The sequence below is a fragment of the Coturnix japonica genome, chromosome 2 (genome assembly GCF_054131305.1).
Source record: "Coturnix japonica strain WE chromosome 2, WE-NBRP24, whole genome shotgun sequence".
NCBI classification, from domain to species: Eukaryota; Metazoa; Chordata; class Aves; order Galliformes; family Phasianidae; genus Coturnix; species Coturnix japonica.
In genome coordinates this window covers 84,341,300-84,369,073 of record NC_140664.1, presented here as the reverse complement: position 1 = coordinate 84,369,073, position 27,774 = coordinate 84,341,300, and the positions used below count along the sequence as shown (strand labels likewise).

At 43.9% G+C, this 27,774-nt stretch overlaps 1 protein-coding gene across 1 annotated transcript in view; it reads right to left on the bottom strand.

Annotated features, from left to right (window-relative positions):
- The window catches only part of MYO10 (myosin X), a 144,587-nt gene extending 123,240 nt beyond the window's left edge, over positions 1-21,347 (bottom strand). The window contains exon 1 of the mRNA XM_015854415.3: positions 21,006-21,347. Within this exon, the coding sequence (XP_015709901.2) occupies positions 21,006-21,080 (75 nt within the window). The 5' untranslated portion in view covers positions 21,081-21,347. The remainder of the gene's footprint in view (positions 1-21,005) is intronic.
- Positions 21,348-27,774: the final 6,427 nt, after the last annotated feature.

Genomic DNA, 27,774 nt, shown 5'->3' with positions numbered 1-27,774 from the left:
TTGCTTCTTCAGAGGTAACACAGGATGCTTGTGCTTTTTATGGCACATGATACTGAGCACCTTTTGCCCTCCAACCTCCAGAAGTTCAATGCTGTACAGCAAAAAAGATGTTTTCTGCTTACAGAAAACACTTTTCTAATTGAATCCTCCTAAGTAGCATGCACAATAGTTCTACAGAGAAAGGTACAAGAATGTTTGCTGGAGGGATATTAGAACTTCAAGTAACAGGACAGAAGTGGTGAGCACCTGTCACAGCAGTAAGGGTATACATTATCACAGTATCACAGAACCATAGAGGTTAGAAGGGACCTCTGGAGATCCCAACCTCCTACTAAAGCAGGTTCCCAAGAGTAAGTTATACAAGAAAGCACCCAGGTGGGTTCTGAGTATCTCCAGAGGATAATCCACAAGCGCTGTGGGCAGCCTGTTACAGTGCTGTGCCACTCTCAAAGAAGTTTTTCCTCAAGTTCAGATGGAACTTTCTTTTCTGTGTTCTAGTTTGTGCCTATTGCTCCCAGTAGTCTTCCTGGGTACCACCAAAAAGAATGTAGCCCCACTCACCTGACTCTTTATAAGCATTGGTAAGATGCCCTCTCAGCCTTCTGATAGGAAATGGCCACACACCTCTCAACTTTTCCTCAAAAAGGAGATGTGTTTGTTCAACCTACCTCATAGACATCCTTGAGGTAAGGTGTTACAGATTTGCCCAGAACAGGCAAAAGAACCATCTGTCAGTAACAGCTCTGACCATGTCCTCCCTCTTCCTTTTTCCCAAGTCAGAAACTCAAGGAGAGACTCAACCATGAAATGAGACATGAGTTACATACGGCTTGATTGCACTTCAGTGTATAAGAACCCTCTCACTCCTCTGAAACACAAAGACAATATCTCGGACTGTGGAGAACCTATATTCTAAGTCAAATTTCAAATAACTTGCAAATAAGATAGAAATATGTCCTCTCATCAACCAACCCTGAAACAAAGAGCAAAATGTCACTAAATATGAACCAGCCACTCATGAGTTACTTCTCAAACTAACTGAATGTCTTCATTAAAAAAAATCAATTGCAAGATGCATTTGAAAACACCTATTTCAATGTTTGGTGAAAACATCCAACAAAGAAGCAAAATAGGGACCTCTGCCAATGGGGAGAATTTGGTTGCAAAAGGGGAAAAGAAATCAAATGCAAGTACGCTCTCCTGCTCAACCGTTCAATTGTTTAAGCCTAAAAACCAGGGCTAACCCCAGCATTCCCAGAGGTTATGTGGCACCAAAGCATGCTGTTGGTACTTAATACGCGTGTGAGCAAACACAGAAAGTGAAGCTTAGCAAGAACCCTGGGAGTCTGTACCAAAGGATCATTCACAACACATATTTTAGATAAAGTTAGCTATTAAGTTCAAATAAATATACTGATCCTGCAGGAGTGCTTCTGTTTTGTATTTTATCAGCTTTTCTCAGAGGTGAGATGATGCTTTGGGAAGCTTTCCACTGCAGAGCCTCACCCATGCTGATGAATACCAATGGCATGCAGTAGTTGCAAGGTAAAAAGGCAGCCTGAAACACTGCATTCATTATATCCAGCCCCTCAAGGTCACAGCCCCCTGAAAAGCAATCTCCAGTTTTTGCTTAGTCCACTCATTCACTCTGACCAGATCCGTTACCTTCCAGTAACCCTACTCTTATTAGCATGTACTTTGATTATTTTTTGTTGCAGTTGTGACAATGCAAAATGAAGCACCTACAGAGCAAGGCATTTTTTCCTTCCATTTTCATAGAAATTACATAGAAGAAAAACTGACTCCTTTTTAATTTTTTCAACAGTAAGCTGCCAGAAGGGAACAGCTTTCCAAAACAAAACTAACAACAACAGCAAACTCCACCAAACAGAAAAGGAACAGGTATTTATATCAATGCACAGAAAACCCAAAACCCTTCAGCTGCCATTGATACTTCCACGCTGCATGCTGACTTGAACCTTGTAATGCCATAGCACTTCCCATCTCCTATCTATAGAGAAACCCCCAAGGCAGGATATATGAAAACAGCCTGCAAGTTCCTAGGATGTACACCACCACACCTTTCCTTTTGGCTCAGAGCATCTTTTCAAAGAAGCTCCAAATCTGCACTCCAGCTTTCAACAAGGTGTGGAACATTTCCTCACATGCAAGCACACCTAGAGATTTGACGCATTCATGCTCCTCATCCTCTTCTGTTTTATTCATTTATTTTTTTACTTTTAACAACAGGAATGAACATTTCCTGCATCACTCTGGTGCTAACTGTAATTTTTCAATGCATGTTTACACAAGCTGGTAGCTTTTACAAGAAATATATATATATATATATATATATATATATATATACTTCAACCAAGTATAAAAAGCATCAACAAAGAGCAGCTGTTTCTATAGTTTAATGTGTATACATTGCTTCATGTTGCAGGCTGGTGGAAGGTTTAATCTGAAACTAAACTACAAAGCAATTAGGAGACCTCAACCAAACAGAAGCGATTTGAAGCATTAATACCTAGCAAAATGGGACTTTATCCTGAGATGAACAAGGAGTCAAGCAAACACATGTGGGCTGAGACTGTTCCAGACTGCTATTTCCTAAATGCAAAAGCAAAATAGAAATTGGGCTGAACAGCTGAACACCTCACAGACAGAAAAGGATCTTCTCAGCCAAACAACTAATTACATTTTACTTGTTCCAGAGCTGCATCACCCAGGCTCCTTACACCAAAGCTCTCCCCGGAGCTCAACATGAAACAGACCATCCCTGCAGTAGAGAATTTTCCTCATTTCTGGATTATGCTAAAAATCAAAGCATATTGTCTCCTATGTGACCAACTCAGGCCTTGACACTAATCTCACTGTTTTGGTCAGATTCCAGGAAGAAGATCCTGTTTCTTTCACGCAATAACCTACCGCTGTCGCCAGCACTCACGCCACTCCCAGCCTGGCAGTGCCCAAAAACAAAGGCTGTGTGAAGCTGCACTGCCTGGATTAGAGGAATAGACATGAGACCAGAGAAAGATGAGGCAAGAGTGCAGCTGCTTTTAAACAGAAATATTCAAAAGCAAACTCCAACAGATGTCAAGGCTGGTGAAAATAACGCAGTGACAGCTGAGACCTCAGAGTGTGAAATGTACTTGCATGCAAAGATCTTTGCAGAGAGCTGAGTATGCACCGACATGCAGAGGTTGTTCTCCTGGTGAAAACGTGCCCAGAAGCAGGCATTTATTTCCACTCTGGCCACCCCATCTTCCAGACATTCTATTTTAGACAAGTATCTAATGCCTTGGACTACCACAGGCTCCTGTTAGGCAACAGACAGGCAACCACAGAATCACAGAATCAAAGCAAATCCTGAATTAGAAAGGACACATTAGGATGATTGAGTCCAGCTCCCAGCCCCATACAGCACTGCACAAAATTCAAACCCTATATCTGAGAGCACTGTCCAAACGCTCCTGCAGCTCTAGCACTTGGGGCTATGCCCACCACCCACTGGTGAAGAACTTCTCCTTGACGCCCAGCTGCCCCTCCCACCCCTGACACAGCTCCATGCCATTCCCTAGGGCCCTATCACTGTCACACAGAGCAGAGCTCAGCGCTGCCCCTCTGCTCTCCTCTTGAGAGCCTTCCCTCAGCTCCTCTGCTCTGCACAAACACAGGGGCCTAAGCCGCTTCTCACACACCTTGCTCTCTAGACTCTTTGCCATCTTCATAGCCCTCTTTTGGACACTCTCTATAGTTTTACATCCTTCCTATACTGTGGCACCCATCCTGCACACAGTGCTGGAGGTGAGGCTGCACAGCACAGAGCAGAGGGGACAACCCCTCTCCCTGCCCTGCTGGCAGTGCTGGGCCTGATGCACTTGAGGGTATGGTTGGCTCTTTGGGCTGCCAAGGCATGCTGCTGCCTCAGAATCAATTTGCTGCTAACTAGAAACCCCAGGTCCCTTTCCTTGGGGGCAACACACATAACAACATGCACCAGCTTCAAGTCTGACAAAAACATGCTTTTGTTCTGTAAGGGAAGTGCCCCAGTAGGATTACATAGTTCAGTTCTTCATGCCCTCACCTCACTGCCCAAAAGGCAATTTGGAAGCTACAATACAACAACCCTCACTACAGACTTTCACAAGTCACCTTTGTTGTCCCCAGAGCCCAGAGAACTGTGATTTTTCCACTACTTACTACTGAAAGTGTATGTAGTCCAGAGTGTGAACCTTTCACATAGCAATTTATTTTAGTTGGCGATGAATTAAGTCAGCCAATTCCTTCATAAGAGTCAACCCAGACAAGTCCACAAACATCCAGCTCCGACAGTAGGCTGCAGTTTCCTGGTTTGTGAAACCAGGGAGGACTTTATAAACTTGCCACGACAAGGATGTTGCTTAAAGTTATTTATAAATAAGCTGACCGCACGGTAAACTTAAGTCAAATTAGCTGGGTACCTAAATTAAAATGCAAGTGTAATACTCAAAAATGCAGTATTAGTGATTCTCAGCAACCCACACAAGTGCCTTCTCTTAAAAAAAAGGCACCCTAAGGTGTATGGACTTCATAGTATCAAAATGCTTGCACAAGCTCAAACTGGGAATTTTCCACAGCTGCCTGACACAGTGCTATTAAAACATATTTAATCTTACACACAGTCAGATTTTTATGGCACTAAAGAGTGTGTCTAAAACAAGTATAATTTTCTGCCTTTGCGTAAACACTGACAATATATTTTGCTATTTTTCATACTAGTAATAAATCAACTCTCATTGCTTATAGTTATTACAAATGTAAGTCAACAAAATAGCCACTTGATTTTTCTTTTCAATAGATTAGATAAAGTTATATAAAATGAAATTATTTAAGTGCTGCTGAAAAACAATTTATCCATAAATGATGAAGCGTGCATCTGTGAAATGCATATGGTAAATTAGTGTAGAACAGAATAAGATTGAAGTAAGTCTCTTTAGTCAGATGAGCACATGCAGAACTTCAACTGATGTGACTGGGATACACACACGTGAATAAGTGCTTCTTAAACCCAGACCTCATTTTGGAAAAATGCTCCAACTTGGTTACCCAGTGGGATGCCTGCCCATACTGGACAGCAGTGCCATTAAAAACCCTCTTGAAACATGATACTAATTACTCAGATTGCTTCAGCCAAGAATGTACTTTTATTCTTAAAAAAAAAAAACAAAACCAGCCTGTTGTTATTAATATCAGAGCCGAACATCTGAGAAGCATCTTGTACATCATTACAAGAATATCCAACCACGCATGACAGTTCTGCTCCATCTGAAGCCCCTGCAGTGATGTTTAATGCTGTGACAACAGGAATCATGAAAAGCCACTTCCACTTTATAGCAAATTGATGTTGCAGTAGCAGTGTTGTTCTTCCACTGCCAGATCCATACTACCTTCTTTCAGTGGCCAATCAGCAATATTTGGTTTCAAATACAACCACTTTGCTTTACAAAGAAGTCATAAATAATATGAAATGGAAGAAAAACTTCATGCTTACAGCATGTGCTGCCTTTAGCCCCATAAGCAGCACATAAAATACTTTATTCTATGGGGAGGAACAAAGATTTCCTAATCTAAAAGGAAATAAATGATGAGATCTTGTAGTTCTACACAAGAAAACTACAATACAAACCCCAAGGTCTATATGCCTGCTCCTTCACCAAGGAAATAACAAGAACTTGACCACTTCCGCTTCAGGTGGTAGATCAGACTTTATTTGCACCACAGATATATTTGTAAAACAAAGAGCTGATACTCAGAACTGCATTTGTCAGAAACAGTAAAAAAAAATCATATTAGAAATTTCTAAGAGCTACTGTTTCTGCAAAGAGGAATGGTGCTGGTCACGTTTGCAATACGCTACTTCCTATGACACCAGCATGAGGGCCAGCACCTTATTGCAACGCGTCTCCCTCCCCAAGGAGCTTAAAAACAGATGCAGGAAATGGAAAATCCTGCAGCTGCCTTATGCAACGAGAGAACCATGGTGAAAACAGATTCATTAACTTGTTGAAGGCTGTATGTCTTGGAGAGAACCTACAGTGAAACCACCCAAATCCCATGATAGCATTCACATGACATCACCGTCCCTCTTACTCACAGGCTGACTGCTCTTCCTATAGCTTTGCTGACATTTCAGGTATCAACTTGTCTCTCTTTTCAAGAAGTGACTGTATTTTCATCACAATTCTACCTACTCATGCATATGACAAACACAACTAAACACTGAAACTGCATTTATTACTTAGTTAAGATCTTAAACAGAGCGCCTATAAAATATTATTTGGGTTACATTTTAAGCTCCCTTTCATCTCTGGATAGCCAACAGCATGTTCATGCACAAATATGACCATCAGAACTTCTGTCTATATTATCATGACAGCATGTGTTTATCTGCAATTTTCTTCTAGGAGTTAAATTCCCTCCCATGTTCACATAAGACAGACTCTATTTGTAGACAGAATCTGCACCTAGAGCTAAAAGCGTGCAGACATATGTGCTTAGTTTTAATACCTTAAGGTCACATTGGGACTCTTCCCAGAAATGCACCTGATTTTCAGAGGTAATACACAAATTCAGCCAACTTGCAAAAAGCTAGCCAGACTTTTTTGTTTGTCTGGTTCCTTAACACATACACTGTCCAAGTCTGTCCCCCAGATAATACTGTATTTATATATTTATTTATTTTACCTAAAGATAACTTATGGACACATTAACAGAAATAAAATACATTATTACATCCACTAGTCCTCCTGTGACAAAATGATTTTTTAGAACCTGTTTCTATTTTCTTTTTTCCCAGCAAGCTCAGTCTCCAATATTCAATCAAGAGCACACAGCTAATGATTCATTCTAACAGCATACACATTCACGCCTTCTATTCTTGAGGCAGATGTGTGAATAATACAGCCAATACTGCACCACAGATGTTGAACATGTCCTGTAAAACTTAATTACTACTTGTACTATACACAATAAAGAACAATGTATAATATAACATCACTTCTTCCTGCTCACTTCAAGGAGGGGGCAATGTCCTGTTCCTCTTCAAACAAATTTTCCACACAATGTCTTTAAGTTAAGACTGCTCTTTTTCTACTAACAGTAGCTTTCATGATACCATCTGGTGCCTGAAATATACAGGATGGCATGTAATTACCCTTACCCACAACTACCGAATCACCTCTTCAACAGAATTACAGAATACAAAAGACACCCTTCCCTTTACTCCTGATTCTGCATATTGCTCCCCTTCCTTTCCTCTAAATTAAAAAAGGCATTATTGAAAATAAGCCTTCCATGAGCCAATATGGTATTATCACCTTTCACTACTCTAAAGCCAATCATTTCTTAAGGCTAGCTTCCTAAAATGCCAAAAAAAAAAAAAAAAGAAAGAAAGAAACAACAAAGAGGAAAAATCTCGTACTGAGCTTCAGAATCAATGCTGACCATCTACACTACAGTGGAGTAGTAGGCATTCTTCCTTCCACATGCACCATGCAGGACACCAGTAAGGGGATAGCTTAATGATTTTGTCGAAAGAAAATGAGTTTGGGGAAAAAAAAGAAACCCAACACAAAAAAACCCAAAACCCTCTCTTCTAGTTTTCCAGAAATATGCCTGCAATAAGAGAAGTTCCACAGTCAGCATACAAATCAAGAATGTTGACATGGGTTAAAAAATGGCAGTAAGTTAGACAAGGCATTTGTTAACAAAGCTACATCTGTATAGGGAAAACAGAGAGCCAATTGTGATGAAGACTTCCTGTCCTAATTCTTGATGGTATGAACATGGCAGTAGAACCACATCAGTTCTTCTGATTAAAAAAGACACAGCAGCAGGCACTATGTGGGGCTATCGCATTCCATTATCGGCTTACAAGTTACAGCAGTAATGCAGAAAAGCACTTTGGTGTGCATTTAGCTGCAAGTGTGAGAGTAGCTCTGTAAAACTTATGAGTGTATGAATTGTGGGCATTACTACTGGAACGTAATTTGTCCTAAGACCAGCAGTAGTTACCTACTGAACCTTAGTCATTTAAATCAGTTACTGTTTGGTAGAGTTTTGAGGGCTCCCTGAGTCACCGAACATGGGGAGCCTTTAATAATCTTCCAAAGCAAGCCTGGACTGTGTAAGAAGCCAAATAACTTGTGGCTTCTAGCTGGACACAACAGAAAGGATTAGAGAACATGATGAATTTTAAGTACACTGGGACACACAGCTTCATCTCAGAGCTAAAGTCACACATTCATCCAGAGATTATCAACTACGCTGAATCAAGATCTCCTTACTTCACTTAAGCAAAGCAACAGTGGAAGCTAAATCTTCAGGGAAAATATTACATAGGCATCCTTATACTATACAAGTCCAGACACCAAATTTTATAAAACTCAATCCCAGCATTTTCTGTTACTGCTTGTTTTGGGTTCATTAGCTGTAGCCATGATCTCATAACTTAGCTTTGGAGCACTGAAATCCTAGAATTCTGCTGCCCCTTTAAGCCTACCAACGTACCTGCCTGCAGTTCTCCAGCTACTTCCTCCTCCAGCACAGCTGGCAGCGCTACAGCAGCAGCTTGTTAGGGCACTGCCAACGGCTGCTGATAAGAGGTGATAAGAGGCGCAAGGCTCAGGGCAGGGAGCAGCTCACATGACTGCAATTCAGAAAAGACCTTTGTAGCACCCCGCAGTGCAGGAAGCTGCATGAGAGCCCTGTTGTAACATGGAACTGGAGCAAGCAGGACATGCCAAGCTGAACTTCATTTGACTCATTTGCCCAGCAGAGAAGGACCTGAGGGTTCTGAATGAATAAAAAACTTAATGTGATCCAGCAGTGTGCTCTTTCAGCTTGGAAAGCAAATGGTATCCTGGGCTCCATCAGAAGAGGGGTGGCCAGCAAGGACAGGATGGTGACTGTCCCTCTCTTATCAGCCCTTGTGAGGCCCCAGCTGGAGTACTGTGTCCAGGTCTGGGGCCCCCAATACAAGAAAGACAGAGAGCTGTTGGAGAGGGTCCAGAGGAGAGCCACAAAGACAATCAGAGGGTTGGAGCACCTCCTCTATGAACACAGGCAGAGGGAGCTGGGCTTGTTCAGCCTGGAGAAAAGAAGGCTCCAGGGTGACCTGATTGCAGCCTTTCCGTACATCAAGGGAGCCTGTAAACAGGAGGAAGTCAACTCTTTAAAAGGGTAGATAACAGCAGGACAAGGAGAAATGGTTTTAAGTTGAAGGAGAGAAGATTAATGTTGGATGTCAGGGGGAAGATCTTTACTATGAGAGTGGTTAAGAGCTGGAACAGGCTGCCCAGAGAGGTTGTGGATGCCCTGTCCCTGGAGGTGTTCAAGGCCAGGTTGGATGGGGCCCTGGGCAGCCTGGTCTAGTATTAAAAGGGAAGTTGGTGGCCCTGCCTGTGGTGGGGGGCTTGAAGATTCATCATCCTCGAGGTCTCTTCCAACCCAGACCATTCTGTAATTCTGTGACTCAGGATATGCCTAAGTGCCATTGCATCTTCACAAACACTTTTACTATTATATTTCAAAAGAGAACAGGTAACGTGTGTAATGAGAAGTGTGAAAAATCCACAAACATACTCAGTGCTAAGGGAGGAAGAAGACATGACTGAAAAAGCATCAATGCTTGGTCACTCAACAGACAAGAAATCTAGGTCTGAAGATGAAAGCCCTAACTCTGCACCAGAGAAATCAAAGACCAGTTAATTATTATAGCTCTTTGTGCAAGCCTCAAGTTCAAGTAAGTTCCTCACTTAATTATGCTGAAACACAACTTAGGGTGCAAGGCAATTGTTCCACTGAATGAAGACTTTAAACTGAGAACATGATTTGTGGGAGCAGCACCATATGTAGGGGCAAGGGAGAAAATCAAGAGATCTGGACTGTGTAAGGTTCCCTGAGGGAGGAGTTCAAAGCAAACTCCCAAGGACTACAAAACCTGCATCTTCTTCAAAGCAATTTCCAAACTGCTGGGGTCCTAGGACAGCCATCAGGGGGATCACAGCCTAACGCATGGGATACTCCACCCCAGTGCTTCAGTGCACATCTTCAGAGAGCCAACAGGCAGGCAGAAAGAAAACCAGCCATGAGACAAGAGGTTGCAAACCCAGTGGTATTTCTGCTGGGAACACAAGCCACTGGAAATGAACTGATATATAAATTCTTTCATCTATTTCATAGTGGAGCCAAATAGCATCTGCCATTTATTCAGGTATACTTAAGAGGACCAGTATTTGTGCAGAAAAAAGAGAGGCTATTTTTAAAGCTATCTAAAAAAATGGCATCACATAACGTACATTAATTTTTACCACACGGTGAAGATGAAGAACTGGAACAACCTCTCTCTTATCCATTTGAAAGCCTAACAAGAAACTCGTTTTTACTTATTTATAGATACTAATGGTTACCATTTCTGAACTTAATTTTTCCTCCTCAGTAAGTCACCTTTCCAGTAGGGAAACTAAGCTGTCAGCTACTATGGTTTTTCTGTTCTTTTTGCTCAGTACAGATTCTGAGCTGTCAGTAAACTTCCAGGGCCTTGAAAAATAAACAAAACCAATTAAGGTAAGGCTTCTTAATTGTTTCAGTCAATTCCAACCACAAAAAGTCAGGAAAAAAAAGGAGCATTTATGTAAAGCAATTTTTTGTTTTGTTTTGTTTTTAAATAATCCTGACATAACTCATTGTTATATAGTTTCTCCAAGTTATGCAGCCATTTCCCCAGCTGTGTCAAATCATTAACCTAAACATAATAGATGAAAGGAAGTACATGCAAAATACAAACGTATTACTTGACTAACATCAGCATTAGCAAGGAACAAGGGCATAAACATATTTAGATCCATACAGGCAATGAGTAAAAGGTACTGTTTTTCTGCATACCTCTCCTCTACGCCTGTATAAGAAAGGAACCAATGGCACAGCATTGCAGCTGGGTTACAATAAAAGCAACAAGCCAAATAAATACACACATCCATAAAAGAAGTGACCATTTATAAAGCCATAGCTTTGACCTTCTTAATGTAACTGTTTTTAAAAGCACACAAAAGGAGCGTCCTAGCTTTCAGATACTGTGAGACTCTTCCATAGGTGAACGCAGAGCCTTCTTTTCTCCAAGCTAAACAAGCCCAGTTCCCTCAATCCTTCCTCACAGGAGAGGTGCTCCAGCCCTCTGATCCTTTTAGTGGTCCTCCTCTGGACCTGTTCCAAGAGCTCCATGTCTTTCTCATGCTGGGAGTCCCAGGTTTGGAAAAAATACATAGACTGCACATCTTTTTCTGTCTTCCACCAGCTACAGACGGCATCACCACCTTAACTGCCCCATACGAAGGCTTCCTTCTGACAAAGGTGTGACTACAAAGTAAAAGTTTAACACAAGCATTTAATTACGCTGCAATTATGCTTATTCATAGGCTTTGTATAAAAGACCCAGGGAGTTCACTACTGCACCCAGGCAGGAGTCATTTAAGGTACTGAATCACCCAGGCAAAATGGCGCAACATAAACACGGAAATTAGGAAGAGAGGCACTCAAAACTGCAAGAGAATTGCCCTTTTGCTGCAAATACTACACAGCTCTATCTCAAAATCCCATCTGCCATCTGTTCCAACTTTTCAGATTTGGCATGAAAACTATGGGAAATCTAACTGCAAGGGTTGAAAGAGGGCTGCTGCACACATTATATTTTATAGCATAGATTTGCTGTGTGGAATAATTTGTTTATTGCTGAAAATAGATTATGAAATATCACATGGTAGAAGGCAACACTCGGCGCTTAAACAACAAAGAGCTCACTTTATCAGATACTCGTTCTGGTATACTCTTTGAAAAGAAACAGGAAATGCCACCCTTCAAAGCCCCAGTGTAAAAGCCACGCTGACTTTCTTCCGTGGAATATACTAGACTCAATCATTACACAGAGTAAACAAACCTATTCATTGTACTTATCACCAGAAAGCTGTAATGAGGAGATAAACTGAATTCCTGCAGCCACATCTATATTTAATAAGGGGAAGAGATCCAAAAAAGACCAACAAGACAAGAAGTCTGACCTACAGAATCCCCGTCTATTTCTTATCCTGGTGTGAACCCCAGAGCCCTGCCAACTTGGCTGCTTCCTGAAGCAAATAAAAATATAGCCTAACCAAGATACACAGTTCTTTTCTGAACCACTGAAGTGGTCAAACAGAAGTGATCTCTTTATGTAGACCTCTGCTACTGCTAACTGCACGGCTTTGTAGAACAAAGGGGTTTGGCTTTTCCTCGCGATAAACAAAGTCTGTAAGGAAAACAATCCCATACTTCTCAACAAACGCATTTAGCTTTACCTGGGTAAATATTTTGATGACACTCTAAACAACAGCAATTACAATAGGACCAAATAATCTGTTTCTTTTAACTCTGTAAACATTAATATGTTTTCAAAACAAGGAAAAAACTTCTCATGTCTCCTGATGCCAAAACCAGGGCCAATTTCTCTGCAGGCAAAGGGAAGACATGAGAATCCTTTCAGAGAAATTCTGAATTTCTGATATCCAGCTCAGGAAGAAAGAACATTTACATATATATCGTACAACACAAAAAAAATGCATGAGTGACAGCAGTACCATTTTCAGAATCCAGCACTGCATCAGGAGTTAAAAGACTGTTTTCTCCAGGTGCTGCAGAACTCATGGAGTCCTTTACTGCCTTCTGAAGATGCACAAGGCTCTGAAGGAAGGATACCAAAGGGCTTGCAGTACAATTACAACTTTCAAAAACACTAGGCTTTGTAATTCCAGCTGAAGTTAATGACAGCTTCAACTCAATCCCAGCGTAGAGGCAGACAAGCCATAAGAAAAAGCCCTTGGGTAAACTTGTGTAGGGTGGGAATGCACTATGCCCCCAGAGGAAAGCCAACAACCAAGTGTTTCATTCTGCTGAGGCATGTGGCATCCACCAAGAGGACATTCTCCAAAACAAAACAAAGAGAGCCTTATATTAACACTCCTATCACTAGTCTATAATAAAGGATTATTAATAGTTTCCAGGAACATATAGGAAGAAGCAACACTAACACATCAAAGTGCACGTAGCCTTTTATTTCCTGAGCCATCCAACACCGCCATTTACCCTTTGTGTGCCATTAGCCAGGATCACGTGTGGAGACACAGCTCAGCTCCTGAGGCCTGCTGCCCTCTCTTCTTCCTTCCATTTGGGATTAAACAAACCCAAAACCCAAATAATTTCACAGAACAATTTAATTTAAGAGAACTCTTCAATATTCACCTTTGCTCAGTATTTACTCAAACATCTCCAGCAAAGCTCTCCAAAAGGTGATGATTACGTACTTCCAAAAAGATAGCCTGATACTACAAGCCAGGAAAAATTCCCCAGTAAAGCAGAGGAAGCATATGCAGTATAGGTATATATGTGCTTTATTTGCAGAAAAATGCACTGACATACAACTACAGGAAGCTTATTCAACTCTTAAGTCTGGCAGGATACACAATGGTATCATAGTATCATAGTCTCGTGCAGGTTGGAAGGGACCTTAGAGATCATTGAGTCCAACCCCTGGGATTCGAGCCTCTGTGTAGCAGAGCAGCACTTCGACCACTTGCGCCACACGGGGATTCGAACCCAGGCCCCAGTGTTGCAAAGCAGAATTCCTACCATTGCGCCACTGGGTCACCGCGGTACGGGATATTGACAAAGCTTGTCCTCCTGGGTACTTCCTTTCACTTGTCATCATGCCTCTAATATCCCAAAAAGACTAATCGACATATGGATGCCCAAATTTGAGCTCTGCTCCAAGATGTTTCAATTTAGCCACTGGAGGAAAGGCCACTTAGATGCATGAGAAATCCAGCTTAAGATGTATTACTCATAACCCAGATTTTCACTGCAAGTTCACAAAATTACAAAAGTGACCACCACCTTTCAGTTTTGAACATTTCCTTCCATCCAGAAGAGTAAACTGCCAAGTTTTCCTCAAAGCCTTAAAAGGGCTGGAGTGCTCTCTGGTGTTTTTTTCCCATATGCTGAATATGGTTGTGTCTTCTTTGCAAACAATAACTAAGCACAGAGCCATTTGCTAAGAGTAATAACAAGATCTCATATAGAAACTGTGTGTTAAGCCACTCCATAGAAGAGTTTACTCAAAATGGAAATGTTAACAACATTAGTCAGTAAAACCACATACCAGTTTCTGCCAGGTTTCAAATCCAAACCAAAATCAGGTCTGTTACCAGTAAGCTGTTCAACTAGGAAAAATATGCATTAGCAAGTTCTTCCAACATCATTCATGTTTGATATTTCAATGCAAAAAAGAAACAGAATTCTAATTTTTCTGCCAAATGGAAAGGATTCTATGGGTTAGAATGAAAAACAGCCACTTGTTCACTAAGGAAAACAACACCTAAGGAGAGAGTAAGCCACATCAGGTGGTTAGTCCCTGGAGTAATACCCTACAGTGCAGCTGCAGGACATGCAACGTCTAACTGACCTTTTAAGATTTTTTTCCAACCTGAGCAATTCTATGAGTCTATGATTCTATTCTGCATAAGGCACCAAAAAGCAGCATTAACTATACCTGAAGTACCATCTTGATTATGGACTTTCCAGAAATGAATCTAGGATTGGACAGGACATTCTCTCTCAACATCCTACTACTTCTCAGGTCTCTTCACTCCACCCTTTCATCTTTTTCCATCGATACTTTTCCAACATACAGTGTTCAAATGACAAAGCAGTCATTTCTTCTTCAGCATGGATACAGTTTTACTTTACAAGACTGACCTGGAAGGCAGCAAATACCAGTTCTTGTTCTGCACTCAAATTTTTAAAAGGACACATCTTTAAAAGCACAGAATGTTTGAGCTACTTAATAGTCTTCTATCCTAGAGGATAATCCAATTAACTTGTCTCAGTTGGTTGGCAGTCCGAAACAAAGTTGCGCTGTTGCATTACAATTAATATAACCAGTGGATAATGCTCAAGTTTCAGACATTCACAGGCTACCTTAGGAAATCTTAAGTAATGAAAAAAAGAAATAAAGCAAAACCCAAAATACCCAAATGAGAACTTGTTACTGCTGTCCCAACACCTAGCCATTCTCTTCCAAGGCTCACTAGTAAATTAAGATGCCATGCAATAACAAATAGCAGGAAGATCAAGAGATGCAGGAATGTATAAGTCATGACCCTCTCAGACAAGCCCAAAGTTATAATCAGACTAGGCAGTTCTGAGGTCACATCCCCAAGCTTGTAGCCACAATTAGTGACTTAAGGGAGGTAATTCCCTTTTTTCCCCCCTCAGCATATGTCTTAATTCCTAGTGACTTTTCACTGCTTGCATTTCACCAGAGCTCCACCCAAAGCTACATCTAACTCAGACCTCAGAAGGGAGATGTGATTCACCAGGGGAAATACCGGTCTTGTGGCTGAAGGGGTTTGTGAGATCAAACTGCCCAGAGGACACGTTTCCCAGCTCTCTACAGAGCAGGATACATGAAATCAGACAGGCTTGTATTTACTACACCGTGCAGGCAAAGCATGGAGCTGCTCTTCCTGTCAGAGTCCACTGCAGGAGACAGCACTATCCTCCTAACCCAACATGTGCACTGGAGCTGCATCAACACAAGAGATACCCAAAAACATTTCTATTGCTGGATGGTACTTCTAATTGATACCCATATTCACTCCTGATATTGAATTTAAAAAAGTAAAAATCAAAAAACAGGCATGCTGTTAACTTACCAGCCTGAAAAAGTGACACCACATGAAAACACACTGCAATGCATATCTACATATAGGCACTTGGAGTTGAGCACCTACCAATTTTCCATGAGTAAAAGCTCAAAAATAGAATCATGAGAGACTCACACCAAGCTGAAAGCCAAGATTCAGCTAAAATCATCCCAGTGGTACAACCAAACCAGATTACATTATAATTACTGATGAAAGGCCACAGTTTTTTCCTTCTATCCTTTGCAATATGCTGGGACAAAAAAAGTACTGGGAATCTGCAGGATTTCTCAGGTTACACAAGGGAGCAGTTAAACCATACAGAACTTGCACTAACTCCATCAATGCAATACAGGGCAAACCCAGACACCATGCACTGAAGGAAACTCTTCCTCGGAGCATCAAAAGAAGAGCATGTTGGTCTTACAGATGATAAAATAATCTTGGTATTTACTGGCAGGACAACCCCGTTGCACTCCCCAGCAATCATAAGGATTTCACTCACGGAGGCAAACTCTGCCTAGATTTCTCACACTTAGAGCCAGGAGTAGATGACCCAACACATGCCAGGTCTCCACCAGAGCCTTGGCCACACCTGGCCTCCTCTAGATGCCTGGGGACTGGAAGACACCAGGAAACCTCCAGCAGCCCTTCCAGCAGTGGGCACGTGATGGAGTTGGTCCCTCCCAACCAAGAGGAGCTCTTGCAGAGGTGCACTGCCTGCCTGCTGCCACACAGCAAAATGGAAACCTGAAAATTGCATCCAGGTGCAAAACATCTGCAGCTGTAGCGTTTTCCCCACTTAAAAACAACAAAAATCCTGTCTAAGTGAAAATGTATTCACTTCGCCATATAGCCCTCCTATAGCTGAAATCAGACTGAACATATTAAAAAAACAAAACACACACACAACCAAAAACCTTGAGCTATTTCTGCACAACATAAAGCCTCTATATTGCTAATTCCAACAGTTATGCTTTATAGCTTTAAGAGAATTCTTGTGTCATTTTACAATGTTCATGGTGCCAGCAGGGCTGCTAGGCTCCAGCCCAGTTAAGACTATGCTCCAGTTGTACAAATACATCTTATGAAAGGCACATGTGAAATACATGCAGTAGGCAGTGGGGATGACGGGCTACCAATACACCGAACATGATTTCCTGACTTACAGGAACACACCTAGCAAAAAAATTGCTTTTTTTCTTTTCTAACCCAAAGTAGCCCTGAGCCCTCTTGAAATGGTTTCTGCTCAAAACAGAACATTCTCCAATTAACATAAAATTAATTGTTGTCTAAACAATTATCAGCTTTAAACATTAAGAAACAAGAAGTAAATAAAAGAAGTACTCACGCCTCAGAAATTTCTGAAAAAGTGGCTAACAGCCAAAAAAAGCACAACTCTTTGGCAGGGCTGTGGCACTCAAGCCCTTCAGAAACCTAAGCTCTATGTCATCGCATGAAGGATGCTGACTCTTCCCCATTGGACTCAGGAACAGTTCTCTCCAGGCTGTTTATCTAAAACGAGAGCTTTCAGCCCTGGCAGGTACCACCTCTGTCAGACCCCTGAAGTTAAGCTCAAAGCCTTAGAAGTTATTTCTATCCCATATCCTTCCCACTGGGGGAGGTTTAACACTAGCTCCTTCAGGACACATACTGGGATCACCCCTCCCCGCCAAATTAAGGGGGTCCAGGGCAGCCTGACCTGGTGCATGGCAGCCCTGCCCATGGCACAGGATTGGGGTTGGCCAGGCTTTGAGGTCCCTTCCAACCCAAAGCGCTCTGTGATTCTAAGATTCTATGAACTCAAGCTTCCAGCAGTATCGTTAGAAATAAAAACAAACCTGTGTACAACACAGGAGAAACATCAGTAGGATATCTATGGTGATGATGCTTTTAAAACCTTCTCCTTCTAAAACCCAGAGAGAAGACAGACAGAAAGCAGAACTTTTCTCCCCCGTTCTCTTTCAGCTTCGTTAAATAATGGGAAAAATCCTGTCTTCTAAGGAAGAACACAAACCAATTCCTCCAGTCTGCACACTGGTGCTGGCAACCTCAAGCAGTCAACCACCCAAAACTAGACCAGTGATCACAGATCAGTGAGACATGCTGAACATGCAGGGCAAAGCAGTTCCCCCATAAGAGGGCCTGCTCAACTTCTCCATCCACTTCCCAAAGTTGGAACTTCAGCTGCTGAAAAGGCTGTTTGAACTTCCCTCTCCAATCTCTTCTGCATGAAATTTCCTTGTGTTGCTTCTCATCTTGTGATGCATTTCCTCGTTCCCTCATGCCACACATCCCCTTCTAGCAGGGATACACTTCCCAGCGAAGAAAGAAGCCCAGCTTCTACTGTAAGACAGCAACCTAGCTGTTTGTCAAGTGTATGGGATCTGTACGTTCAGGCTGTTTTGAGCAATGCATCCAAATGGCTCTACAGCACACTTCCACATTTTCATTATTTCAGTATAAATATATTTTTTAACTGGAGACAGGTCGCCACTTGTCACCCAGTAAGACTAAAAGCCAGAGATAGCAACAAGTAATGGGTAGAAATGGGATAACAAGATTCATAACCAAAAGCTGCTATGCTGTCGATGCCTGGTGTCAGCTGAGCAGCACGAGCTGGGAGCTGCCTTACCGCTTATTTACTGCAGCAAGTACCAACAGGAATGCTTTCTCTGCAACTCACACATACATATGCTCAAGCAAGGTCTTATGCAATCTTCTAACTTTGTTCCAGCGAGCATCATAACAAACTATAAGTAGGTACAACCAGCACCCAACTGTGGAAAAATACAGAGGAGAAAAAAAATACATGCAGGTTTTTCCCTAGAACACCTACTAGTTGTTTGTGTGCAATAGCCACACTCAGCTCTCCTATCTCCAACGCACTGAGCGGGGCTCCATGATGACACCAAGCAACACTCCCTGCTAAGGGTCGGGTTAATTCTCTTTAAGCCCTTGTCACTTGACAGCTTCTCACCAAAAAGGCAATTGTATCAGCAGACATATGTCACTCTCGAGCATGAGCAGACCAGCCCCGATACCTGCTCCTCTCGTCCAGTTTCCTCTTCCTTGCAAGCACCAGAACCTATTTTAATGAGGACAGTAATTCTCTCAGATAAGTCAGTAAATATTTTCATAAAGAGCAGCTGCAGGATATCAGCCTCACACAAACTCAACCAGCAGCAAACAGCTCGGCTCAGCCCCTCCAGCACCAGTTGTTCTGTGGTAGCTGGGTCAGGCCCAGTGCATTTCTGCCACTGTGCGTTATATTCTCCATACGCAATTTCCATATGCGAGGGAAGGAAAATGTTTTACTCCCGGGTGGGGCTCTGGATGCAGATTAAAGTCAAGGTGCTATATTTACTGATCTTTTAAAGTAATATCAACACCTTGAAAGGGAGCAAAAGTTCTTAAGAAAGATCAAAGTTTGCATGCGGCAGCCACAGATTAACATAAATATATGCTGAAATACCAACACAGCCCAGCAAAATTTACTTGCTTTTTGCTGCGGGCAAGTAATTTTGGCTCATAGGGGAATCAAAGCCATTAGCTCCCTTCTTCATCTTTATGTAGGGCATGCTACCATACCTTGTGTCAGGGTGAATGACTCCTCAGATTAATTCTGCAGGGCTCAGCTAATGCCGGCACACTGCTCACAGCTTGCAAGCTTTGAAAGGTGAGGGCTGCATCCTCCACGGGTTAAAAAGCCATTATTGCTTAATTCGGGCTTCTTCAAAGTTAATCCCACATTTCTTCCCTCTTATTGCACCTGACAGAACTTTTGTTGTCTGACAAATGAAAAGCTAACAAGCAGCAAGGTGTATGGGCTGCTTTTATGGGACTAATTGCCGTTCTGGTAAACAGATCGCTTCTCTTTAGTTTTATTTTTCTTGTGGGACTGTAGCAGTGTCGAGAGCACACGGAAGCTGCTCCATGAGGGCAAAGGACAGTTCAGCAGCTTAATCACTGTCCCAGTGAGCAGATGCCTAGCCTGCATTTAAAACTTAGACAGCGGGATTGCTTCAGTGAAGGGTGTCATTAAAACACCTGCACACCATCCACTGGCAATCCGAGCTCAGCTGCAGGCTGTGCCAGCAATCCACAAGCACTGCACGCATGTGGACACAGCCACACTTGTACCCAATGCCTTACACTCACCAGGCAGGCTGCAGTAGTTAGTTAAGCACTGCTACATAAAACTGAGCCAGCTCAGAGGAGAACCAAGCTTCTGCTTGCAGTGTTTGCTATGAGAAAGCAGCAGCATATCTTTGTTATGCCAGGTGAGGAAGCTGAATCAAAGTTGTCAAGATCACGGAATTACGGAATTACAGAATCACAGAATGGCTTGGGTTGGAAAGGACCTCAAACCCACTCAGCCCCAACCCCGTGCCATGGGCAGGGCTGCCACCCACCGGGTCAGGCTGCCCAGAGCCCCATCCAACCCGGCTTTGAGCACCTCCAGGGATGGGGCACACACAGCTTCTATGGGCAGCTGTGCCAGAGCCTCACTGCCCTCTGAGTAAAGAAATTCTTCCTAACATCTAATCTAAATCTCCCCTCTTTTAGTTTAAAGCCATTAAAGATGCACGAGGTAATTGCAAAGTTCCAAGACCGAGCTGCCACTCCTTTGTGCTTTGTATCGGAAGATTTTACACCTACTTAATAACACGCGCTCAACAAACAGTCCTCAAGCACAGGCAGCCTGACTCCAACCCTCTCCTGCAGCTCAGCCACCTCAGGGCTCCGGCGCCCAGTGCGGAGCAGAAGCAGCGCTATGCCCACCTCTCGTTGGGCACCGAGGCGAGGCACGGCGATCCCCCGGTGCCGCACGGTGCCGAAGCCGGGGCCGGGAGGCGGCGCTGGGCCGCCCTGGCGCTCCCACCTCTCCTCCGCCGCCTCCGCTCCGGCGCGGCTCAGGCAGCCCGCCACCGGATTATATTCTCCAAAAGCATTTCACTTTTGCTCAGAGCCCACTAAAAGTTGCTGCTCAAACTCGTCTACCCCTGGGATCGCAGTTTGCAGCTGTGCCCACCCGGTCCCCGCGTTCCCACGTAGCGCCGTTCCCCCGCGCTGCCCCCCGGCCCCGGGGCTCACAAAGCGGGGTCGCGGGGCCTCTCAGCGCCGAGCACCCGGGAGCGGAGCGCCGCGGCCAGGGTCCCTCTGCAGGACCTCTAGTCCCGCGAGCCGCCCCGTTCCGAGCGTGAGTCGCAGCGCCCGCCCCGCGCTCACCTCCGCCAAGAAGTTGTCCATGGTGCCCCCCGGGCCGCCCACACAGCGCAGCACCGGGACCCCACCTCGCACCATGTGCCGGGCCCGGCCCGGAGCCACCGAGCCTCAGCTGCCTCAGCCGCCGAGCCGCTCCATCGCGTCCGAGCCCGGCGGCAGCCCGCAGCCTTTGTCCGCCCGCCCCTTCGCGCCTGGAAGAGGAGGAGGAGGAAACAGCAGCTCCCACAGCACGCTGCAGCCCCGCACCCAGAGCCGCCTCGTCCCGAACCGATGGGGCAGAGGCGGGGCCGGGGCCGAGCCCCGCCCGCAGCGCTGGCAGCGACCCCCGGTGCGCAGCCCCAGGTCGGCGTGGGATCTCTGTGTTCGATCGCTCGGTTTGAAACTCAAAGCGGCGGAGTGAGGCAGGAGTTCCTGACAAAGTTAGAGCTCCTTTAAAAAAAACGTGTACCTGCAGGCTTTCGCTGTAAGCAGCAGGATCTTATTTAAGCTTGTTGCGATTTTGTGCACGGGCTCTGAGGCGGGTGTGCTCTGTACTGGACGCATCTCGTAGCAGCCCTAGTGTGTCCAGACGGAGAAGTACCGCAGCAACCTCGGTTTAGGTCCTGGAACAGGCTGCCCAGGGAGGTTGTGGATGCCCCGTCCTTAGAGGTGTTCAAGACCAGGTTGGACGGGGCCCTGGGCAACCTGATCTAGTAAAGGTGTATGTTTGGTGGCCCTGCCAGGCAGGGGGGTTGGAACTACATGATCCTTGAGGTCCCTTCCAACCCGGGTCATTCTGTGATACGGCTCAAACAGCCTTGGGGCAGCCAGCTAGGAACATGCTGGGCTCCGCTTGGAGGCACCTTTATCATGTCTCCTCAAGGCAGGTGGGAAATGAAAACAATTTTATTTACAGGAAGAACCGCACGGAAAAGATAAGTTCCAGCCACGAAGAAAGTAAAGGCAGTATTAATGCCTTTTGTTCTCAGGCAGGTCCCAGCTCTGCTTTGGGAACTTCAGCACGGGAGTGCTAATGCAGATGCCCTGGATACCAGAAGTAAGCACGAGTGTGCAGCTCAGCTTGTCAAGGTGTCACAGTGCTGCTACAAGCACTGCCACAAAATCGAGCTTAAGGGAAAAGCATTCTCATTGTTTCTGTTCCGGCCATGAGGCAGCCCAAGGGATGCCCTGCAGCCTCCTGGGGTCTCTCCACCCAAGTGTGCAGAGCACACCTCCCCACATTGCTCCACAGCTCAAGTTTTGCAGAGGATTCCACTTGAATTTACCAGCTCACAGTGAAATTAGCTTAAATTACACCAATAATACTGTGAAAATCCCTCCGTGGAAGCTCTGCAGCTCTCATCTGAACTACCGTGCTTCCAAAGTTGCTCCAAGGGAATAGGTGTTTTTTTCCCTCAACCACTGTGCTAGAAATCTTCCCCACTCAGACAAGTCCTAATTTGGGGAGGGCTGAATCAGATCTGGGGTATTTATGAAGTTAGTTTGACTTCTCATTGAGTACTTGGTTTGACACCATGCTATTGGAATGCACTGCAATATCCAGCTACTGTGTATGGAGGTCTATGAAGCGCAACGCCACAGAAATTCAAGAGAATTTTGAATCTACCATCCAGTAAGAGCAGCCTGTGCTTTTTTTAAAGATAAATATCGCAGCTGCATTACAAGAAACCATTACCAACAGAATAGGACCAGATTTTTGCTGCCTAAAAATATATCACAGAAAGAATGGGTATTCTCTTGTGGCATGAGTGCATTACAAAAGGCTGCAAAATGCTTAAGATTTTTCTTAGAGCAACTGCAACGAGCTGTCAGCAGGAGGGGAGTCAGAAGAGGGATTTGGGGAGCAGACGGGAAGGGGAAGAGCAGCTCACGCTGTTGCTCCACCGAGTCACTTCCTCTCCCATTCTTTGAATCAGCCCTGAGCAGGGTTTGTAAGCTCCAGCATCTGTATTTCATAGGAAGGGGGTTTTGAAGCACTTTTTCTAGCTCTGAAAATGACCCCAAACTGGTTTCCTACTCATTTTATGCAATTGTTTTGGAATTTGGAAAACCCCACAGATATGCTGCACAAAGCTCCATACATCTATGAACATCTGGGGACTTGGCCATGCTGCACAGCTCCAATTTTCGTTTAAGCGGTGGAAATTCCTTCACTGATTGTGTGCCTAAGGTAAATTACTTCCTTTTGAAGCTGCTCACATGCACGCAGTCTCAGTTTTCAGTCGGGAAGGGACACAGGCTCAGCTCCACCTCCTCGCTGGCCCCAAAGGTCTCTGCTTGCTGTGGTGCTTGGTGGTGGGGTGGCTGCTCAGCAGGCCCTGCCCCCAGAAACCCCCTGGCTCCATGCACTACAGCTTGAGCATGTGCTGGGCTGCTTCAGGCGCAGCCAGACCACCAGCCTGTTTTAGTACTCCTCCGTGAGGTTTGCTGCCCTGTTTGGATCAGCTTGCATCTTCACCCAGCTTTTGTGACCAGTTTTCTACTTTCTTTCCCCTTCTCTAGTTTTCTAGCTTAAGTCCCCACATTTGACCAAAATGTCCCACAAAAGACAGGCAGTTCTTCCTCCTACAGCTCTCACGTTATCTTAGCAACTATGTTTTTTTTTGTTAGACTGGACATTTAGAACAGATTTCAGCTACTCTCTCTATCATCTCTATCAACTAGTGAAAATCTCCCATAGAAGGCAGCTGTGTTCTGCCCTGGAGGCAAAAACAGAGTACTGACTGACTGCAGCTCAGTTACCTGTAAGTCAGAGGGTTCACCTGAGCCATATTTCTTCACTGGGAATTTCCACAGACCAAATCTGTAGAATTTATTACATGGTCCATAGATACAATTTCATCCCAACAAACCGTTGTTAACACATTTACTACCTCAAGCACACTCAGCTGAACTACAGACATCCATATCCTAAAGGAATGTTTTCCCCTTTTCTCATCCATGCTAGCTGTCATGGCTCCTGAGGGGCAAAAACACCCTGGGGGCTGAGAGTGTGGAGTGTCCCCAGGAGAGGCAGGCAAGACAGGCAGGCAGGGCCTGGCCAGTGGCTTAACAGAAGCAAGGCACCAGAGGCATTAGGACAGACAGTAACTCTCTGTATATGAAACCAGATAGGTCACTCTCTTGCAAGCCTGTTGTGCTGCCCTAGCTCACAGCCCTTGATGATGGTTTCTGTGCATTTGGCAAGTCCTGCCCCTGGTTCAATAAGAAAATACTCATTCAGCTGCCCAAAATCCACGTGGGCCACCTTTATGCTGAAAAGCTTTATAAACCTCCCTTTTCTTAATAAATAAATAAATAAAACGAAAATGAAAATGAAAAAGAAAAAGGCTGTATGTGAGAGTTTGTTCTTGCCTGGCTTATCTTAGTTTTGCATTTGCTGTTTTTTCCCAACAGTGGTATAATTGAACAGAGTGAATTTTAGCTTTTTCATGGCCTGGAAGGTTTATTGCACAAAAGCTTTCCCTCTGCATTGCCCTTTGGAGAAGTTTGCTTTTCCCTACGGGCCATAATGGCACTTGGTTGTCTACCTTACCCCACGGCACTGTCCCCCTTCTGTGGGACATGCAGATTGTTTTCATTTGAATAATTAAACGGTGATTGAGTCTGCTAATTCAGTCTTGTTAATTAAAAGGAGCCTAAATTAAAGTTTTCTTCTAACCAGAGAGAGGAGTGCATTTCTTTTCCCCCACTTCAAGGTCTCACTTTATTCAATCCTATCTACAGAATGTTCTCTCATATTTTTCCCTTTGGAGTCTTTGTTTCCGGCATACTCAGAGTGGCTTTGCATATGGTCTGTATTGCTGATACAAATCCCTTTTTCTTGAAACTTAATCCAAATAAAGGAGGCCTTTTAACTATTATTTGCTATTTCACATGGACTGCTATTGCCCTTGTGAGCTTCTGTCAGCTAACTGACTTTTGGTATGCAAGATGTTTGGCATTGACATTATCCAAAAAAATCTCAGAGTTCAAAGGCAAGACACTATTGGAGAAGCCAATATTTCTGTAGTGGGTGACAGAGCACACGTAAGTTGCTAGAACAGAGCATGATGTGTTACCCCACAGTTCTTGAAGGATGCAGTGAAGTAAAAGACTGCATCAACAATAATGATCTGAGCAAAGCAAAAAATCCAGATCCTTTACAATCTTGTCCATCAGAACTCCTTCACCAGCTTGTGCTCAGGTTTCAAAGCCAGTCCCAGGTCCTGGTCTTGGTTTTCAAAATTACTAATGGCTTATCTACAAGTGAATATAAAAAAAATGGGCAGGACAGCCTTCCTCTTTTTTTTTTAATCCTGTTTGTAGTGAGTCACCTCTTCCCCTGTGTGTTGTTCCGGGAGCTAAAGGTCTGACTGACAGCTGCGAGCTCCATTACACTCATTTTTAAGAAGGGTATAAAGGATGACCCCGAGAACTACTGACCTATTAGTCTCACCTCTTTGCTGGGGAAGATCATGGAACAGATCTTCCTGGAAGCTTTACTAAGGCACATAGAAGAGATATACATAGAGTTGTTATGGGAGAACCAGCATGGCTTCACCAAAGGTAAATCCTGATGGGCCTACCTTATGGCCTTCTACGATGGTGTCACCGCATCAATGGACAAGGTAAGAGACACGGATGCAATCTATCTGCATTTCTGTAAGGCTTTTGATACAGTATCCCACAACATTCTCCTCTCCAAATTGGAAAGATATGGATTTGACTGATGGACCGTTTGATGGATAAAGAACTGGCTGCAGGATTGAGTCCAGAGAGTGGCAGTCAATAATGCAGTGTCAGGATGGAGATCAGTGATGAGTGATGTCCCCCAGGGGTCAGTGCAAGTGCTGATGCTCTTTAATATCTTTATCAGTGGCAATGACAGTGGGATCAAGTGCACCCTCAGCAAGTTTGCAGATGACATCAAGCTGTGGGCAGTGGTCAACATGTCCAAGGGATGGGATGCCATTCAAAGGGACCTAGACAGGCTTGAGCTGTGGGCCCAAATGATCCTCATGAAGTTCAACAAATTGAAGTGGACCTGGGTTGAAGAAACATCCACCACCAGTACTAGCTGGGGGATGAAAGGATTGAGCACAGCCCTGCTGAACAGGACTTGGGCGTACTGGTGGATAGGAAGCTGGACATGTGCCAGTAATGTGCCATAGCAGTCCAGAAAGCCAATTGTATCCTGGGATGCATGGAAGGAAGTATGGCTAACAGGGCAAAGGAGGTGATCCTGCCTCCCTGCTCTATGCTGGTGAGGCTACACCTGGAGTACTATGTCCAGATGTGGAGTCTACAGAACAGGCAAGACATGGATCTGTTGGACAGCATCCAGAGGAGGGCCACAAAAATGATCCAAGGGATGGAATACCTCTCCTTCAAGGACAGTTTGAAAGAGCTGAGGCTGTTCAGCCTAGAGAAGAGAGGGCTCTGAGGTGACCTGATAGTGACCTTTCAGCATCTAAAAACAGGGATACAGAAAAGAAGGGGACAGACTCATTAGCAGTCTCTGTGATGATAGAACTTGGGGAAAATGATTTCAAACTTAAAAAGTAGAGATTTATGTTAGATATAAGGAAAAAGTATTTTACAGTGAGAGTGATGAAGCATTGGAACAGGCTGCCCTGAGATGTGGTGAATGCCCCATCCCTGGAGACACTCAAGGCCAGGCTGGACCAGGCACCAAGTGACCTGATCTATCTGTGGATGGCCCTGTTCATTGCAGAGGAGTTGGATTAGATGACCTTTAAAGGTCCCTTCAAATTCTAATAATTCTACAATTCTATGACTGTATGAAATTTAAGTGTTAGGTCCTATTATGTGAAGCTATATCTTGCCAGGACAAACCTAGCCCTTAAGTGTGAAAAGCAAGGGATCAAATTATTTATTCATGCTCATATAAGAACTTTAGTTATTATTCTCTAGTAGTAATAAATAAATATGAAGTGAAAAGCTGGCAGATTTTTGTAACAGCTTCGTTTATTGCTACTGTGACAGTGAGTCATTTAAACATTTCCTTTTTATGTAAACAAGCTTCCAACAGGAATGAGCTAAAAAAGCTGGAAGAAATTTTCCTGGCTTCAGCCTCCCTCCTTTTTCAGGATCTTCCATCAGCTTCTTCCATCACTTTGACCTTTCTACACCCTAATTCCCCTGGCTGTACTTTCAGCACAAGTATTTGGGGGAAGTCCTGGACCAGAAAAGAAAAACAACTCTAGAAATGTCCCACAGCAATCACAGACACCGTGGATGCAGTACCTTCTGTGCTTCTGAGCTGAACACATAGCCAAAATCACAAGCTCATTCCTGGTTTTCCTGGAGCTGGACTTCCATACAACAATGAATTTAACCCTGTCAGTTTGGGGCCTGGCAAAAGGCATTAAACGCATGTTATGCTGCCAGTGATATTGTCTCTCTTCTGTTGACTTGTTTGTTTAGTATCATCACTCCACAACTGTGATGCTCAGATTGTTTTACACAGTTTTTGACCATCTCTACTTGAAAGCTCCTGAGTTTTCTTTTTCACATAATGAAGTGCTTCATATTGTAAGATTTTAAAATACAATTTCACAGTATCTAACCATATTTTTTTCTTCCCAGTGACAGAGCCACTTCTTGATTTGACAGCTGGTAACAGACATAATAAGATGGACAGCTTTCTAGTTCCCTATATTCCTATATTCTACAGTTCTCCTTTCTTCAGGGCACTTCTGGCAGCATTACTGTTCATGGAGGCTGGCTATTCCCCAAACTCAGCTTCTGTCTCTCTTTGCTGTTCTAG